The sequence below is a fragment of the Babylonia areolata genome, chromosome 26 (genome assembly GCF_041734735.1).
Source record: "Babylonia areolata isolate BAREFJ2019XMU chromosome 26, ASM4173473v1, whole genome shotgun sequence".
NCBI lineage: Eukaryota > Metazoa > Mollusca > Gastropoda > Neogastropoda > Buccinidae > Babylonia > Babylonia areolata.
The window spans coordinates 33,812,331-33,832,844 of record NC_134901.1 but is presented as its reverse complement, the minus strand read 5'-3'; the positions used below and the strand labels follow the sequence as shown (position 1 = coordinate 33,832,844).

Sequence of the window (20,514 nt, the reverse complement as noted above, 5' to 3'; positions counted from 1 at the left end):
TCTTCATATAAGGTTTTTTATTGCTCTTATTTTCCTAAGATGCACTTGCTGTTTCCACAGATATTTAGTTGGAAATAAACTGACATGAACATTTTGTTGGCTTCATGACATGTGTTGCATGAACTGTTTGATGGTGGTGTGTTCTCATTGGCTTACAATGGAGAGTTGTGCTAAGTCTTCTATTTTTAAAGGAAACCCTACCTAACCTTGGGTGCATGGTTGGGGACAAGTGCTGCAGAACCAACTCCCTGTGCTTCGTGCATTTTTCAGTACTTTGCCTCGCCAGCAGCACTGGCAAGCCAACAAAACATACATGTTTGTAAACTCTCCACCACCACCCTCTAACGTAGAACAGTGCTACCAGAAAGGGTGCACATACCTCCCTGACCCCCTCAAAAGTTACATCTTAACCATGCAAACCCCAAGAAAACAAATAACTTACATTAACTGAACTGTCCACAAAAATATTTGCACTCAATTATAAATACTTGTGTTTAATTAAACATTTGTTCACACAGGAATATGTTATGTTTTTAATTTTTCAAATTAAAAAAAAGAAAGCTGCAACATCTGAACCTATGAGAATGATATTTTAGTTTTTAATTTTTCAAATAAATTGAAAATTGCACAGTCTGAACCCATGAATGTGTGAACTCTGGCTGTCCCCCATGTCAACCACAAAGGTTATCTCATGGCAATCTTTAACTCATGAAATTGATCAATGTATTTTTTAACTCATGAAGTTGATATACTTTTTAATGTTTGCAAAAAAAAAACAATTGATTTTTTTTTGGGGGGGGAGGGGGGGTCATGATTTGTATCATAAGTTCATGGTTACCATTACAAACAAAAAAAAGCTTTTCAAATATCTCTGTGGGCAATAACTGCTTTACAATTCACTTGCTGAATATGTTTCAAGGTACGCCACCTGCATTCCCAGAAACTCCTCTGCAAAGAAATGAAATAAACTGTATATATTAAAAACCCCAGCCCCAAGGCTCATTGCTTTGTTCTTTCTCCAAAGAAAGTTTTCCTGAAATATGTATGTGTGTCAGTGATAGTGTTATAAGCCCAGTCCGTTGCATGGGCAATCTCTGAGCAAATGATGAAGCCTAAAAAATGAACAGTCGCACCCAAATTCACAAGCAATGATGCTCTGCAGATAAACTGAAGCAATCCAGTGACAGAAATAATTCTGATTCAGACACAGAAGACTAGAAAGATAAAAACGTGAAGTTTGCACAAACAGTTCGTTCTTTAATCCCTTTAGTGTTTACACATGTTGATTATCAAATTTGCATGATAAAGGTCTGCAAATTGTCAATGGTGGCTTGATTATGGAAACAACACATAGCAAGCATGAACAAACTCAATTGTAGCTTGATTATGGAAACAACATACATAGCAAGCATGAACAATCTCAAAATGGATTATGGCTGCCTGAACAGCTGGACAAAAATGGTCACTCATGAAAAAGTCCACTTGAACATGTGAGTGAAAGTAGGTGCTGCAGAAAAGACCACTTCATCAAAAACATGGATCACACACACTCCATGACACTGTCTACAAATCATATCATGAACAGGAATGGTGTAAATGACCAAAGAATGCTGCAGGCACTGCAGTTTTTAAACCGTTTTTTTCACAGAGGATCTGAGCCAGTTGCATTGCTTGGTTCTAACTTTTTGACAGTTACACATGACTAAATGTCTACGTTGACCAAACTACGCCACTGGTCAGTTCCATACTACACACAGTTAGAAGCAGGTTATGACCATACTAGGCTCTTCTGTCCGAGCAATGCAACTGGCTCCTGAAGAGAGAACATTGTGATGATGGGGAAGGGGCATGTGTATGGAACATGAAGAGAGAACTCTGTCCTCATATTGTTTTGAAGAAAGGTCAAAGGAGGCAGAGTGCCTTGGTGAACAGAATGTACAGGCACATTTGCTGTTGTATGTGGCCATGCCTAGAATGGCTGCTAACACTCCCAAATGTTTTGGGATCTTATTTCTGGACCTAGAATATCTGACTTAAAAATACAAAGTTTCACTTTTAAGTGTCAGAAGATGCAGTGACAAAGCTGACACAACACTGTGCATGTTTGAAGTATGTGGATTCCCTGCTTCATCACTTTTGACTCAGGGAGTGCAGCAATTTCACGTGGAAAGCCTGATTTCTGGCTGTGTCCAGAAGGAAGTCTGCCTGCAGTACCACTTGCCCTGAAGACAAATCTTCAGGCAGAAGATGCTGGCCCAGGGTACACATTGGTGTTGATGTTTTTCAGTGGAACAAAGTCTGGTCAAATTTGGCACCGTAAAAGTGTTTCCATGAAGTTGGAATCTTCCAGTCGACAATGCCTTGGGCTACGTCTTTAGATTCTATACTGTTTCGTCTCTCCTCCTGAAACCAGATATACCACTCTGTTAAAAAATTGTTTTTGGATTATACATAACACCATTAAATTCCGGGATGTTAGAGCCGAGACCCAAAAGAAAAAGGATAGACAAGAGTGACTGAGAGTCACTACCTGTCTACCTGCCTACCTACCTACCAACCAACCAGCCTACCAAGGCCTCTCAAGGCTTGACTAAGCGCGTTGGGTTACGCTGCTGGTCAGGCATCTGCTTGGCAGATGTGGTGTAGCGTATATGGATTTGTCCGAACGCAGTGACGCCTCCTTGAGCTACTGAAACTGAAACTGGTCGCCAACAATGGCTGTCAATGTTGCGATGACAAATTTGAACAACAAAAAAAGCCACACTTTTCATCCCTCCCGATAATGAAAGGCCAGTTTCTGATATGTTGTGTGTTTGTAGAACTAACTCTTGTGCCAAACACTGCGTTTCTTACATCCAGCTGATAGTCAATCCCCAGTTTTTTTAATGGAGTCTAGTGTACTTTAAATCAAAAACAAGAGACAAACGCGCTTTGAATTGAAAACAACAGACAAACAATATTATTCACTCCTGTCAAAAGGAGCGTACTGATGTTGCCATGGCCTGACGTTTTTCACACTTACCCTAGTTTTAACAGGGAACACACACACACAGAGGTATATGCATGTACACAGATGCCCCCACCCCACAGACACATACAGACACAGATGCACGCACAAACGCATGCACGCACACACATGCACGATCTCTGTCCCTGTGTAGCCATTTTGGCCAATCATCACTTGATGCAATAAAAACCGCAGCATTTAACAATGCCTTTTTTGTGCTAGAATTACATCATCCGATGATGCTGTGATACACGTGATGGTTGCAGTTAGTTTTTTCAGATTCATATGTATAATTAACTTTTGCTGGCTGTCGCTTCTGACTTCACACGGAAGCTCATGTGGGTCATCCACGACCCATACCGCTGTCGCTTTTGACTACACACGGAAGCTCATGTGGGTCGTCCATGACCCATACCTTTAAAGAGACAAAAACCTGTATATTCCTCCAAAGCTTATAACAAAATATAGAAAAGGAAAAACATATCGTGACAATTGATTACACACACATGCGCTCGCACACGCACACACAGACTCACACAAACACATACACTCAGAAGAAACACATGCTCACACATTCACACAAGTTTCAAGTTTTAATTATCCTTTCACTCCTATTGGAGTATGGAGGATTACTGCAAAATAAACTTTCCATGCCCAGAACAAACATTTCCAAATACACAACAATGTCACATAAAAGTTGAGAAAACACAAATGTCTTTTAACTCCAAAAGTATAACTAGGCAACATTTGCAAATCTAATCATCTTACTTACAGCTAAAATGAGTTTTTTGCCTCCTTTGAGCATATTACAAAAATTATAAACCGATTTTGGAGACAAATATTTTTTAGGAACATATCTATTTCGTAACTGATCATAAATGGGACATTCCATTATAAAATGAAACTCATCACCATTCAAAGACATGTTACAAACCTAACAAAGCCGTAACTCTCGTGGTATGCCTTTGTGTCTCCCTGTTTCTATTTCCAGCTTATGATTACTACTTCGAAATCCGAAGAAGCTGATAACGTAATTATCAGGCATTTGACATATATTTTTCTCTACCAAATCCAGTTTTGAAATTGAGATAAAACAAACATTTACTACTTGCCTCTAAAGCATGTCTCCATAGATTTTGAAAACTATCTCTCAAAGCAATGTTGACATTCTTGCAGAAAGATTCCCTCTCCAAGAAGAATTGAGCATCCCAAACACAGTCATACCCTGCTTCTATTAAAATTTGTCTAATACAACTAATCCATTTTGAAGAATAAATACCATTTTGATATAAGTCAAGTAATATCAAATATATTTTCCCAGAATATTTTTCTGTGTTTGATATCACTAAGCTGGTCCAAAATCGAACTAATCTCATTTTCACTAACACACTAATTGGATAAATACAAGTTTCTCCATAAACAATTATGGATCATAGTATTTCTGTTCAGTTTAATTCTATCATACATGTTCATTTTGACATGCAAAATTTTACCATTCACGCCTTCATGAACAAGTTTTTGCCATAACCCACTTCTCCAAACTGAATCAAAGGCACATACACACACACACACACACACAACTATCACACACACACAACTGATCACACACACAAACGCATAACACCACATGCACATACATACAAACCCTACTTATGCACACAGAGATAGATAGAGAGAGAGAGAGAGAGAGAGAGAGAGACTGGGACAGAGAGAGAGACTGAGACACAGAGAGAGAGACAGACAGACAGTGAGACAGAGAGACAGACAGACAGTGAGACAGAGAGAGAGAGAGAGAGAGAGAGAGAGAGAGAGATGACTCATAGCATTCTATACATGCACAATCAAAGACATTCAGTCACACAGGTACATGCTGTTAGAGAAAGGGATGGAAGGGGGTTATAGCTGAAGACAGGAGAAAGGGACGGGGCGGGGAGGTAGGGGGGTAGTGGGAGAGTAGTGGGGTAGTGAGGCTACTGAAAGTAAAACTTCTTTATTTTCCTTCACTAATTGCAAATTAAACCTTCTGAAATCACTATTAAAAAGGTATGGGTCGTGCATGACCCACACGAGCTTTCGAGGGGTGACCACGTTTTTTTCCTCTTTAAAAAGCATGGGTCATACATGACCCACACAAGCGTCCGTGTGTAGTTAAAACGCCACCTTTAATAATTCATTAACAAATTAATGAATTTTTTTCATTTTTTGGCAAAAGTTGGCCTTTTATGTGTAGGAAGCATTTCTGAAATTTTATAGAAATATATTAAGAATTGGCTGAGATATTTGCGTTTTTGTACCCTTCTGGGTCGTGTACGACCCACGATAGCCAGCGAAGGTCAAGCAAACTTGTTTACAGAGTCATTTTCATAATTAACTGCATAATTGTCTCCATCATCACACTGTTCCAGATTTTAAACCATTCTTCTCGTTCAAAGAAAGACAAAATAAGCTGTCCAAAATTATTCTGCTGTGAAACTAATTTAAGTAAATTGGAAGTGTGGGATTGCACAGCAGATAGGCCTGAAGATCAACCAAAAGAAAACAAGAGTTGATGACAATGAACATTACAAACCCCTCATCAATTCAAGTAAACATTTATTATGATGACATATCACCAGTACAGAGATGAAATAAAAAACAGACTTATTTTCCAAGGGGGTACAGTCAGTATGCTTATAAACAGAATACAGAATACATAGGAGAAAAAAATGTGCAGGAAATATAATGATTTTAAGATAATCTCATTAGGTAAAATCTGGCATGTGATGGAATCATTGATACTACAGCCTCATCATCAGATTTACATTCCAGTTACTTTTACCACTCATGCAGTCATTCCGTAAGAGGATACACAAAGGGATGGAGGAAAAAATCCAAACACTCACTTTTCTGGAGATGAGGTTCATCCATCCGTTGAGCTGCTGGGCCACATCAATGGCATCCTGTGCATTGTCCCCCTCAGAGCAAAACATCAGGAACAGCAGAACTGGCAAGTCACGGCTGTGACAAAAAGTCAGCGATGACATTCTCCCAACTTTGACTGATGGGATGATCTAAACAAAAGCCAACAACATTCAACAGAAACAGGTACATACCTTTACGTCCTATGCAGTGTCGGCTTACAAGGTCTTTGTCAGACCACTCCTGGATTATACGATTTCTATATGGGACCCACATATGCAGAGGTTAAAGGTCCCATAGCCTTTACAGCCATCAGGATTGATTTCAAATCCACTGTGTCTAGTGCTCAGCATTGGAAGGCAGGACCCAGTCATTTCCTTCTGCTGTTCTAACCTTTGCCAATTGAAGTCAAGGAAAACTGGAGCAAAGTACCTTTCCCAAGCACACAAGCCCATGCAAAACGGGTTCTCAAACCCTTATCACAGGTGGACACTGGATCAGAAATCCACCTCCTGACTTGCCATGGCACCTCTATATACAAAGGAATGTGGACAAAAAACCATACAGAGAATGGCTTGCTTTATACTCAACAGATACCACTCCCGAAGTCACAGTGAGAGAAATATGACTATCACTATCTGTCCAGAAAGCAGCAAGCAATCCTGGTGACGTTCAGGACCAGCCACAACTGATTCAACGTTCACATGAACAAGAAGTTAAGGTGAGCATCCTCACCAACCCGCCCCTGCACTCACAAAGACCAGACAGCTGACCATGTTCTCTAGAGGTGGTGTGGACAGATGTAGCAACTCCACAGTGGACCAGGATTTACGGCAGCTGGCAGGATCTGGAGAAGACAGCTGTTGATTACAGGGTGACCGTGTGACAACGAAGTCTGTTTGTCACAAGATGACTGTGTGACAATGAACACAAAGAATAAAGATGAAGTGCTGCCATGATACCTCTGGTGTCAGGTGCTATCCCCACATGGATGGCCTCTCCAACAGTGCAGACAGACTGCAAGACAGACCATTCTGTGCCAGATAAAAACATCAACAACATCATCCCATCAACCAAACCAAACTACACCCAGCCCCAAGCCACCAGAAAGGACATGAATTACACAGCACAGTCAACATCCTGTGCATTACAAAATACAGACAGAACCTGTTATTTGCAGCAACCATTGAAGAGTGGAATGAGCTGCCGGCATACTACCACCAACTCTTGACATATTTCAGCGAAGAGTGACACTACTGTGTGCCAACTATGGGGCACAACCTGTACAGTATAAAAAAACAACAAAAAAACAACCAAACAAAGTATAACATCACAAGACCTAATGTCAACACAAAGTATAACCACACAGGACCTAACACAAAGTATACCCACAAAAGACCTAACACAAAGTATACCCACAAAAGACCTAACACAAAGTATACCCACACAAGACCCAATATCAACACACAGTATACCCACACAAGACCCAATATCAACACACAGTATACCCACACAAGACCTAACACAAAGTATATCCACAAAAGACCTAACACAAAGTATATCCACACAAGACCCAATATCAACACACAGTATACCCACACAAGACCCAATATCAACACACAGTATACCCACACAAGACCCAATATCAACACACAGTATACCCACACAAGACCCAATATCAACACAGTACACCCACAAAAGACCTAACACAAAGTATATCCACACAAGACCCAATATCAACACACAGTATACCCACACAAGACCCAATATCAACACACAGTATACCCACACAAGACCCAATATCAACACAGTACACCCACAAAAGACCTAACACAAAGTATACCCACACAAGACCCAATATCAACACACAGTATACCCACACAAGACCCAATATCAACACAGTATACTCACAAAAGACCTAACACAAAGTACACACATGTAAGACCCAATATCAACACACAGTATACCCACACAAGACCCAATATTAACACACAGTACACCCACACAAGACCCAATATCAACACACAGTATACTCACACAAGACCCAATATCAACACACAGTATACCCACACAAGACCCAATATCAACACAGTACACCCACAAAAGACCTAACACACAGTATACCCACACAAGACCCAATATCAACACACAGTATACCCACACAAGACCCAATATCAACACAGTATACTCACAAAAGACCTAACACAAAGTACACCCATGTAAGACCCAATATCAACACACAGTATACCTACACAAGACCCAATATTAACACACAGTACACCCACACAAGACCCAATATCAACCCACAGTATACCCACACAAGACCCAATATCAACACACAGTATACCCACACAAGACCCAATATCAACACACAGTATACCCACACAAGACCCAATATCAATACAGTACACCCACAAAAGACCTAACACAAAGTATACCCACACAAGACCCAATATCAACACAGTACACCCACAAAAGACCTAACACAAACTATACCCACACAAGACCCAATATCAACACACAGTATACCCACACAAGACCCAATATCAACAAATAGTATACCCACACAAGACCCAATATCAACACAGTATACCCACAAAAGACCTAACACTTTGTAACAATATACCCACACAAGACCCTATATCAACAAACAATATACCCACACAAGACACAATATCAACAGACAGTATACCCACACAAGACCCAATATCAATACACAGTATACCCACACAAGACCCAATATCAACACACAGTATACCCACACAAGACCTAACACAAAGTTTACCCACACAAAACCTAACATCAACACAACATATATCCATACAAGACCTAACATCAACATAAAGTATATCCACACAAGGACTTGACATCAACACAAAGCACACTCACACAAAACCCGACATCAACACACAGTATACTCATGCAAGAACTAACATCAACACAAAGTAGACCCACACAAGCCGTTACACAACACACTCACCAGGCCTCCAGCAGTGGGCGAGCAATGCCACTCCCAGGCATGTACAAGGTCCCGGTCAGACTCTGATCCTGTGTGGCGCCGTCACTCAGGAGGCTGGGGCGGGGCTCCATCTCTGTCCAGCCCAGCCGGCACTTCAGCACATCGCCTGACCTCTTCTGCATCTTGTCCGACATGACGATTCTGAACGGAGGGCTGAAAGAAAAGAAAAAAGAAAAAAATCTCACACATCACAGTATTTTGTTCTCCACTAGACCTTGAGAGGTGGTCTGGATGTTAGTCATTTGGCTGAAATGATAAATCGGGGGCCTGTGTGTACACAAGTGAAAAAAAGAACCAACAGCAACAGGAGAGTTGTCTCTGGCCAAATTCTGTTGTAAAATCCATTCTGATATAAATGCACATGCATGTATGCATGTGAGTGTGCACGCACATGATTGAATCCTGACTCAACAACACAGGAAACGAGTGATGAGCACTTAAGGCTGCTCTAAGTTGACTTTACCCAGGTTGGCAGCCTGTTAATGCAAATAACTTTGTTTGGAAATTGGCCGATGATAGGTGCTATGTAAGTATGCATATCAATCAATCAAAAGATAGAAGAAAAAAGAACAGAAGGTGGCTATGATAACGCTAGTTGTGAGACCACAATCAGTTTTGCTTCATTAGGATTCTAATTGTTTTCAGCATAGTAACATATCCTTCTTCAAGCAACAAGCCATGTACATTCAAATCTTGGCATAAGATAATACCCAAATGGTAGTACCTAAGTAAACAAATGGGATGTAAGAAGATTGATGATTCAAAAACTGATCATGGAAACCTATAAAACAATTATTTAATTAAAAACAACAACCCCCAAACCCAAAAAACAAAACAAAAAACTCAGCATTGTAATACTTGTCAAAAATTTAAGCATTTACAATTAACAATCTTGAAACAAACCAACTGCAGCATTCTTGGACATATTACCAAGTACAACAAATAAATACACAAAAAGCAGTTCAATAAATAAAAACAGGACATGCTCAACTTTTGCTTTGATTTGTACATTTGCTGGACTGCCTTTCTAAATTAAACAGGCAAAGGATTACCAAGAGGCAAAATTACAACAAACACCTATACAAATTTGTTTTCAAAACAGAGTAATAGTCATAACTACCACATATCTGGTCTCATTCAAGACAGGGTAGCCTGACAGAAGCAAGACTGTAGAAAAGTGTTTTCTATTAGACTATATGGCCAGTATGAATTCAGTGAGGACTGTCACAATATATGTCTGCTTGGCACCCAACTGAATTCTGACATGGATTTTCCCAGTTTATCACCTGAAAATCTGTTGGAAGGAAACCTGGAAAATTCTCCATCTTGATCTGCAAGGCAGTGCTGGGGTCCAAACATGACATAAAGTCTAATGCTCTAGCCACTCAGTTATCACCAATATGCACCTTTAAATCTGAGGCTTTGATAAGAAAGAATGAAAATCCTGCCATTACTACTCATTTGCCAATATCTATGTCTGAATTTCCAGAATGGATCAGTAAAGATGTATTGTACTGTACACTCATCCAATGAACAGACATCAAACTGAGGAATGGACACACATACAACACACTATGTTCTACCCCTGCATCTGGTGGTCCAGGCGTTCGTGAGAAAAGGTGCTGCCAACAAGGACCACCTGATAGAACTTCTTCTCCTTGATCCAGTCTGACAGAAATTTCACATATGATTTCACTCGACCCTGTAAACAACAGAAAAGCATAATTACTCTTTCATAAGTAATAAAACTCTATAGTTGTGACATTATAATAATCATGTATGCCTTTGTTAGTTTGAGTGGTGTATGTATGCATGAGTGTGCTCACATATTTGCACATATACTTGACAGTGTTTGTGTTTTGTGCATGCATATGTGGCATGGAATATTTTTTAAGTTTGCATAACGTCACAGTGCAAGCTCAACTGGCTCATTGCATGGGGAGGTCTGGGAAGACCCAGTGGGATTGATATGGTAAGCAAGCTTTGATTGCCTGTAGTGGGATAGTAGGAAGTGTCAGGTGCAATCAGGATGGGTCCTAGCTTGAATCTGTCATCTGGAAAGTGTAAGTCTGCTGTCAGAATCTAAGGATGTCAGACAGCAAAAAGACAAGTAGGTTCTCTCACATGTGCATAAAAATCCTGCCATGAGAATTTCTGAGGCTTATTTCATAAAAGAGTTCAAGTAATTTGTGTTAATCATTCTTCCAACAGACATAAAAAAAAACACAAAAAAGAGAGTGAAGAAATGCACGAGTTAGTAATTTGCCGTATGGTAGGAATGCAGTTGTATCATGAATATTTTATAATTTATGTGAGTAGTTTTACATTCGCATGCATAGACAGTGGGAGTGGCGTAAGGCATTGAAGAAGAGCAGAGGGCACCAGACTCTGGGAGAGAGAGGATGTGGAGACCTGTAATTGATCAGGGGACAAACAAAATGTAACACCAGTGGTATGATCAGTGTAAACCTGGTGCCTGACAAAGTGTAACCACACATCATGTGCTGACTGATGAACCAAACAGCAGTAGGAACTGGGCCATGTATCCACCCCGGAGGTAACAGGACTATCATCACTTGGCTGTCAGCTGTCAAGGAGAAATCACCCCCACTTAAACTGTCATGTAGTGCCTCATGTGACAAACAAGCCAAGCAATAGAAACACTCTCCCAATTCCCAGCCTTCCCCCACAAACCCATGTGAACACTGAAGGAGCATGAACTTGTGAGAGACTTTATTCATTCATGTCTAAGTGCAAGAGGTAACTTCATGAGGTATGGTCTTTATGTTGTGTGTAAAATAGAGGTTGCATTGATAAAAGAACAGCAGCAGAAGTGAGGAAATACAATATCCAATGAGTGATTCCATATCAGAAACATCTGCATATGGAAACATTTTTTTCAGAGGGGCACTACACTGTATGCAATCTGCAGTGATACACATCACGAGTTGTTTACATTATATTATCTAAACATTTCTATGTGGTGTTTGAAACTGAATCACTGCAAAACAAATGTCCTTTTCCAAGTACAATAAATGATTCTGATTCTTGATAGACTGATATGGATACTTATATATATATAGCTCCAATCCTTTGTCAGGGACCCAATATCTAAGTGCTTCACAAACAGAGTAATTTGCACAACAGGCAGCCTACTAAGGCACCCATCATTTGTTTCCTGTCATTAAGTCAGGCTTCAGTAAGAAACACACACACAAGATTCTGCTGTACTTAGTTATAGTTTTATTTACACTGCTGTTGACAAGCAGATGCATCAGTGAGAATCTGGTTGTTTCAAAGTAATGAAACCAAACATTTAACTCAATAATCCTCAATCTGTGTACTTTGTACAGATATTGTCATAAAATAATATCAAATCATAATCAAACCAAGCAAGCAAGCAACAACAACAAAATAATAATAAAAAAAGAAGAAAGGTAAAAAAAAGAAAGAAAAAAGACATATCATGATATACACATATACGGAACATGATAAGAGGAAAACAAAAGCAACTGAACAACTCTTTTGTCATTAAAAAACACACAACAACTTTACTACTTACCTTTATGAGTGGGGCTCTCTGCTGGATGACCATCACTTGTGTTGAAGCACTTTCGTAAACTGGCCAACACAGATGACATTCTCTGAATCAAATTCACTACTTATTTGGAACTGTAAAAATAAGGCAAAAGTATAATGTTCTAATCATTAAGTAAACTGATTTAAAAAAAAGATTGCCTGAAGATGAAACATGTCATATAATATATATATATATATATATATATATATATATATATATATATATATATCAGTGTTTTGGGTGTTTTTTTTTGTGTGTGTATTGTTGGTGGTGGTGGTGGTGTTACTTACTATCAAAGTTATTTTTTGGCAAAATTCAACCTGAGACAAAAGAATGTTACTTCAGCTGTTACAGCACATCATGAAGTCTACAATTACAAAGAAGCTGCCCACACAAGTTTTTCAGTTATATCACTGAGGACCATCAGAAGTGATGTAAGTCCACTGTGCCACCAATGTATGGACCCTGTCTTCCAACCAATCAATGGGCACCTGTTTTAGGCAAGATGCCTATGATATGGTACCCAGACTATTCCAAAAATGGCAACAAGTCACAAATAAATATCTTGTGGTGTGTGTCCACTGAGATCGATGACCACCATCGTTGTCATCCAGCTGGGGGATGGGGGGAGGGTGGTGGTGGGGTGGGGGGATGCTCATGAATCTATCTGTGAATGCGCAGATGGCTGAATAGTCCAATCTGCGCACGAAATGTTCGCTGACAATTGGGGCAGACAAAGACAGGCATATCATTGTCAGGGAGCTTGTTTGCCCGTGACTTTCTGGCCTGCCTCTTCTGAACAGCTGCAGCAGTCCTGTTGGCCTCGCACAACTTGGCGCCTTTGTGCACAGCAGCGCGCCATTTGTCACGGTCCACTGCAGATTCCTCCCAGGAGTCAGGGTTGACATCAAACGCTTTCAGAGAGACTTTCAGAGTATCTCTGAAGCGCTTCTTCTGACCTCCGTGTGATCTCTTCCCTTGTTGCAGCTCGCCATAGAAGAGCCTTTTGGGCAGCTGATGGTCTGGCATGCACGCCACGTGTCCAGCCCAGCGAAGCTGGGACTGCATCAGGATGGTGAAGATGCTGGGAAGGGTTATTATTATTATTATTATTAAGGGTGGCTTTTGCAAGCACCTCCGTGTCTGGGGTCCTGTCTTGCCACTTGATGTTCAGTAGCTTCCTGAGGCATGTTGTGTGGAAGTGGTTCAGCTTCTTGGCGTGTTGTTGGTACACTGTCCAAGTTTCGTAGGCGTACAGTAGTGTGGGGAGAACTACTGCTCTGTAGACCTTTAGCTTGGTCTCAAGACCAATGCCTCTTCTGTTCCAGACATTTGCATAGAGTCTGCCAAAGGTTGCGCTTGCTCTTGCAATCCTGGCGTTCACTTCATCGTTGATGGTCGCATTTCATGACAGTGTGCTGCCAAGGTATGTGAACCGCTCCACCACACTGAGTCTCTGACTGTTGACTGTGATGTTGGGCTCAACGTGGGGTTTCTCTGCGGCTGGCTGATGGAGAACTTCAGTTTTCCTCGTGCTGATGGTAAGGCCGAAGTTCCTGCTGACAGTGGCAAACTTGTCAACGCTGAGTTGCATGTCAGCTTCAGATCCAGCGTTGAGGGCACAATCATCAGCAAACAAAAAGTCTCTGATGATGTCTGTCATGACCTTCATTTTTGCTTGAAGCCTTCTGAGGTTAAACAGCTTGCCATCTGTTCGGTACTTTAGGCCGATTCCAACATCGCCATCTCTGAAGGCATCAGTAAGCATTGCAGAAAACATGAGGCTGAACAGTGTTGGCACCAGGACACAGCCTTGTTAGACACCATTTGTGACAGGAAAAGGAGCAGATGTTTCGCCATTGTCCTGGACTCGAGCCTGCATGTCTTCATGGAATTGGCTGACCAAGGAAATAAATTTCCGAGGGCATCCGTACTTGGCCATGATTTTCCACAGTCCCTGTCTACTCACGGTGTCAAAGGCCTTAGTGAGGTCGACATAGGTGGGGAACAGATCAGCATTTTGCTCCTGACATTTCTCTTGCAGCTGCCTTGCAGCAAACACCATGTTGGTGGTTCCGCGCTCTTTCCGGAATCCACATTGGCTCTCAGGCAAATGACCTTGGTCAAGGTGTGCAGTGAGACGGTTTAGCAGGATCGTGGCAAGTATCTTGCCTGCGATGGACAGCAAGGAAATGCCCCGATGGTTATCACAGGCTTGCCGGTTCCCCTTTCGCTTGTACAAGTGAATGATAGATGCATCTTTGAAATCCTGGGGGATATATCTTGTTTAACTTTACTAAGGGCATAACATCCTGCACAGTAGTCAGTATATATATATATATATATATATATACACACACTCAAAGAGCCAACAAAACCAAAACAGTTGCCCACTGTCAGTGAAAATGACCAGGACGGATCTACATGGTGTAACATGGGGTCAATCAGGATTCAGTTCAATGACACATGCTACAAACAACTGAGAACTTAACATGACAAACTAATGTGATCTAAAAATAAAAAGTGATCTAAACTTAGAGAGACAGACAGACAGACAGAAAAAAGGCACAAAACCATGTCTGAATGTACATTTACAATTCATGTGTTTTTTTCAGCCCTTCATTTTCAAGCATATTTTGTGGCAAGACACTATGTTTCACACAGGAAGGGTTTAACTTTAAGAAATACATTCTGAACAGTCCTACTCAACCATAGTTGATGGAACAGCTTGTGTGGTGGCTCCTTAATAGCATTAGCAATCATTCAGTGAAGAGCATTCCAAAGTTTATGACACACCAACCAAGCTGCTAAATGTTGTTTTCATGAAGCTGCCAAACACATATCACTTGCAGTGATTTTTTTAAGTTGCCATGCATGTCTCAGTTACAAAACATCTGAAAGAAAGGGTCAAATAAAAAATCTTCACACATATAGATGCCAATACAAAACAGTCCACACACACACAAACACAAACCAAAAACAACAACAAAAAACAAGAGAGCAGTGTATCTCACCTTCACAACAAGAAGTCAGCTTGCAGGCAGTGGCATCAGCATGGGCAAATGGATTGTTTCCAACAGCTGGAGTAATGGCCTCATGCATGATGAAACCAATGCGATCCATCCATAATGTGGAAATGATCAGGTCTGCTGTCAGCTGTCCCACATTGCCCACTGAAACCAGTGGCTGAAATGGAATGGTATCATCTGAACATCATATTGTAATGTATATCACTCTTAACTTTTTCATTTCTTCTATTGTGTGTTTCTTTTCTTTTTCTCTATCTCTCAAAAAGTATCATTAACTGGACAAAAACTGCAACACAGGATGCAACAAGATTTTAAAACTTGATTTAAAATCATAAACATCAAGATCTACACGGAGTTGGATTTTGTTTATAATATATATGACCAGTCTTCTTCAGTTGGCCATTTAGTAATGATTTGCACTTGAAAAAATAAAGTTTTGTTTGGGTTTGGAAAGTCTTGAAAAAAAAGAAAGAAAAATGCTAAAATGGAGTATGAAAGATAGTGTATTTCTTTCTTTCTTTTTTCTTGGTTTTCAAAAATCAGAATTTGGTGCTTTTAAAAAATCCAAAATTTTTTTTAAAAACCAAGAAAAAAGAAAGAAAGAAATACACCAGCTTTCATACTCCATTTCAGCATTTTTCTTTTTTTTTTCAAACTTAAAGACTTTCTAAAACCAAACAAAACTTTATTTTTTCAAGTGCAAATCATTACTAAATGGCCAACTGAAGAAGACTGGGATCAAACATTAGCAATGTAGGATCCAAACCAGAAATCCTCAAAGGTAGCAATGACAAAGGTCACTGTCCAGACTGACGCCTGTATTGAATCAAGACAAGATCTTCATGAAACATAAAATCAGGCAGGCTCTTGTGTGCACTGGTAGTGGCATCTGCCCATATCCATGCAAGACATGGACCCTCACAGCAGATTTGGAAAGAATCCAAGCCAAGAAAATGATATTTTATTATCAGAAACACTGATCATATCACCAATAGTCTAAACAAGGGTTCCAAATCATCCAGCAACGGCTTTAAAGCCTAAAAGCCGTGACGATATGATGTGATATGATATGATAGCCCATTGAACCATTTAAAGATCTGCTGACATCGGTGAAAATAAAACTAAGATGGCATGGCTAAAGTAACGAGATCCATTATTTTGGGAACGCATTAATAGTTCTGTTTATCAAAATATAAGCTGATGGAATTTCATTACGAATGTTCCTGTCATACGCTTTTGTTTTCCAAGTTTGGCTGTGCAGTGTTGAATAAAAATCTTTCCTTCAGATTGTCTTACCCAAGTTGTGGTAACTTCAGTGATAAAACATAGACAAAAAGAGATAATAGTAATAGATGAAACAACTTCCCAAAATAGTGCAGCTCTATAACGAAACAGATTCAAGTAAAATAGTTAAAATTTAATGAAACCGTAAATAAACCATGACTGAACAATGTCATCAAGTTTACCATTTAATGTTTAAGGTTGCGCTTGCTCTTGCAATCCTGGCGTTCACTTCATCGTTGATGGTCGCATTTCATGACAGTGTGCTGCCAAGGTATGTGAACCGCTCCACCACACTGAGTCTCTGACTGTTGACTGTGATGTTGGGCTCAACGTGGGGTTTCTCTGCGGCTGGCTGATGGAGAACTTCAGTTTTCCTCGTGCTGATGGTAAGGCCGAAGTTCCTGCTGACAGTGGCAAACTTGTCAACGCTGAGTTGCATGTCAGCTTCAGATCCAGCGTTGAGGGCACAATCATCAGCAAACAAAAAGTCTCTGATGATGTCTGTCATGACCTTCATTTTTGCTTGAAGCCTTCTGAGGTTAAACAGCTTGCCATCTGTTCGGTTACTTTAGGCCGATTCCAACATCGCCATCTCTGAAGGCATCAGTAAGCATTGCAGAAAACATGAGGCTGAACAGTGTTGGCACCAGGACACAGCCTTGTTAGACACCATTTGTGACAGGAAAAGGAGCAGATGTTTCGCCATTGTCCTGGACTCGAGCCTGCATGTCTTCATGGAATTGGCTGACCAAGGAAATAAATTTCCGAGGGCATCCGTACTTGGCCATGATTTTCCACAGTCCCTGTCTACTCACGGTGTCAAAGGCCTTAGTGAGGTCGACATAGGTGGGGAACAGATCAGCATTTTGCTCCTGACATTTCTCTTGCAGCTGCCTTGCAGCAAACACCATGTTGGTGGTTCCGCGCTCTTTCCGGAATCCACATTGGCTCTCAGGCAAATGACCTTGGTCAAGGTGTGCAGTGAGACGGTTTAGCAGGATCGTGGCAAGTATCTTGCCTGCGATGGACAGCAAGGAAATGCCCCGATGGTTATCACAGGCTTGCCGGTTCCCCTTTCGCTTGTACAAGTGAATGATAGATGCATCTTTGAAATCCTGGGGGATATATATTGTTTAACTTTACTAAGGGCATAACATCCTGCACAGTAGTCAGTATATATATATATATATATATATATATATATATATATATATATATATATATATATATATATACACACACACTCAAAGAGCCAACAAAACCAAAACAGTTGCCCACTGTCAGTGAAAATGACCAGGACGGATCTACATGGTGTAACATGGGGTCAATCAGGATTCAGTTCAATGACACATGCTACAAACAACTGAGAACTTAACATGACAAACTAATGTGATCTAAAAATAAAAAGTGATCTAAACTTAGAGAGACAGACAGACAGACAGAAAAAAGGCACAAAACCATGTCTGAATGTACATTTACAATTCATGTGTTTTTTTCAGCCCTTCATTTTCAGCATATTTTGTGGCAAGACACTATGTTTCACACAGGAAGGGTTTAACTTTAAGAAATACATTCTGAACAGTCCTACTCAACCATAGTTGATGGAACAGCTTGTGTGGTGGCTCCTTAATAGCATTAGCAATCATTCAGTGAAGAGCATTCCAAAGTTTATGACACACCAACCAAGCTGCTAAATGTTGTTTTCATGAAGCTGCCAAACACATATCACTTGCAGTGATTTTTTTAAGTTGCCATGCATGTCTCAGTTACAAAACATCTGAAAGAAAGGGTCAAATAAAAAATCTTCACACATATAGATGCCAATACAAAACAGTCCACACACACACAAACACAAACCAAAAACAACAACAAAAAACAAGAGAGCAGTGTATCTCACCTTCACAACAAGAAGTCAGCTTGCAGGCAGTGGCATCAGCATGGGCAAATGGATTGTTTCCAACAGCTGGAGTAATGGCCTCATGCATGATGAAACCAATGCGATCCATCCATAATGTGGAAATGATCAGGTCTGCTGTCAGCTGTCCCACATTGCCCACTGAAACCAGTGGCTGAAATGGAATGGTATCATCTGAACATCATATTGTAATGTATATCACTCTTAACTTTTTCATTTCTTCTATTGTGTGTTTCTTTTCTTTTTCTCTATCTCTCAAAAAGTATCATTAACTGGACAAAAACTGCAACACAGGATGCAACAAGATTTTAAAACTTGATTTAAAATCATAAACATCAAGATCTACACGGAGTTGGATTTTGTTTATAATATATATGACCAGTCTTCTTCAGTTGGCCATTTAGTAATGATTTGCACTTGAAAAAATAAAGTTTTGTTTGGGTTTGGAAAGTCTTGAAAAAAAAGAAAGAAAAATGCTAAAATGGAGTATGAAAGATAGTGTATTTCTTTCTTTCTTTTTTCTTGGTTTTCAAAAATCAGAATTTGGTGCTTTTAAAAAATCCAAAAAATTTTTAAAAACCAAGAAAAAAGAAAGAAAGAAATACACCAGCTTTCATACTCCATTTCAGCATTTTTCTTTTTTTTTCAAACTTAAAGACTTTCTAAAACCAAACAAAACTTTATTTTTTCAAGTGCAAATCATTACTAAATGGCCAACTGAAGAAGACTGGGATCAAACATTAGCAATGTAGGATCCAAACCAGAAATCCTCAAAGGTAGCAATGACAAAGGTCACTGTCCAGACTGACGCCTGTATTGAATCAAGACAAGATCTTCATGAAACATAAAATCAGGCAGGCTCTTGTGTGCACTGGTAGTGGCATCTGCCCATATCCATGCAAGACATGGACCCTCACAGCAGATTTGGAAAGAATCCAAGCCAAGAAAATGATATTTTATTATCAGAAACACTGATCATATCACCAATAGTCTAAACAAGGGTTCCAAATCATCCAGCAACGGCTTTAAAGCCTAAAAGCCGTGACGATATGATGTGATATGATATGATAGCCCATTGAACCATTTAAAGATCTGCTGACATCGGTGAAAATAAAACTAAGATGGCATGGCTAAAGTAACGAGATCCATTATTTTGGGAACGCATTAATAGTTCTGTTTATCAAAATATAAGCTGATGGAATTTCATTACGAATGTTCCTGTCATACGCTTTTGTTTTCCAAGTTTGGCTGTGCAGTGTTGAATAAAAATCTTTCCTTCAGATTGTCTTACCCAAGTTGTGGTAACTTCAGTGATAAAACATAGACAAAAAGAGATAATAGTAATAGATGAAACAACTTCCCAAAATAGTGCAGCTCTATAACGAAACAGATTCAAGTAAAATAGTTAAAATTTAATGAAACCGTAAATAAACCATGACTGAACAATGTCATCAAGTTTACCATTTAATGTTTAAGCTTACCACGAGAAGAGTGTACTCTTCCCAATTGTACACCTTATTTTTGACTGATGGGATGAACATAGTGTTTGTTGTTTATGCCACAGATAAGTGAATGAGCTATGGTCCCTCCTGCGCAAGAAACGCGTGTGTCATTCTATGGAAGCTGACATTTTAGAAGTGTTCGTCTGAAATTTTCCTTTGACTTAATACTAAGATGCACACGTAATCAAACAAAAATCTTTAGACTTTATACCACAATACACAGAAATTCCGCGTAGAAAAATCATGGGAGATCATCCATGAAACATAGTTTTGACTATTA

At 39.9% G+C, this 20,514-nt stretch overlaps 1 protein-coding gene across 1 annotated transcript; it reads right to left on the bottom strand.

The window, feature by feature from the left end:
- Positions 1-1,231: 1,231 nt before the first annotated feature.
- Positions 1,232-20,377, bottom strand: LOC143300585 (proteasome assembly chaperone 2-like). The gene is made up of 7 exons (XM_076614360.1): positions 20,214-20,377; positions 18,715-18,886; positions 12,487-12,545; positions 10,508-10,626; positions 8,886-9,077; positions 5,890-6,004; positions 1,232-2,403 (listed from the first exon to the last, which is right to left on the bottom strand). The coding sequence occupies exons 1-7, from the start codon at positions 20,271-20,273 to the stop codon at positions 2,284-2,286; spliced, it is 837 nt and encodes a 278-aa protein (XP_076470475.1). The 5' UTR covers positions 20,274-20,377; the 3' UTR covers positions 1,232-2,283.
- Positions 20,378-20,514: the final 137 nt, after the last annotated feature.

What these genes read in the sequence shown, in the direction of transcription:
- LOC143300585 (XM_076614360.1), bottom strand. Translation starts at nt 20,273, where the DNA reads ATGTTCATCCCATCAGTCAAAAATAAGGTGTACAATTGGGAAGAGTAC. An exon ending in AAGAGTACACTCTTCTCGTG is followed by an intron (nt 18,887 to 20,213) that starts GTAAGCTTAAAC and finishes ATTCCATTTCAG; the next exon opens with CCACTGGTTTCAGTGGGCAA. An exon ending in CGCCCACTGCTGGAGGCCTG is followed by an intron (nt 6,005 to 8,885) that starts GTGAGTGTGTTG and finishes TTTTTGTCACAG; the next exon opens with CCGTGACTTGCCAGTTCTGC.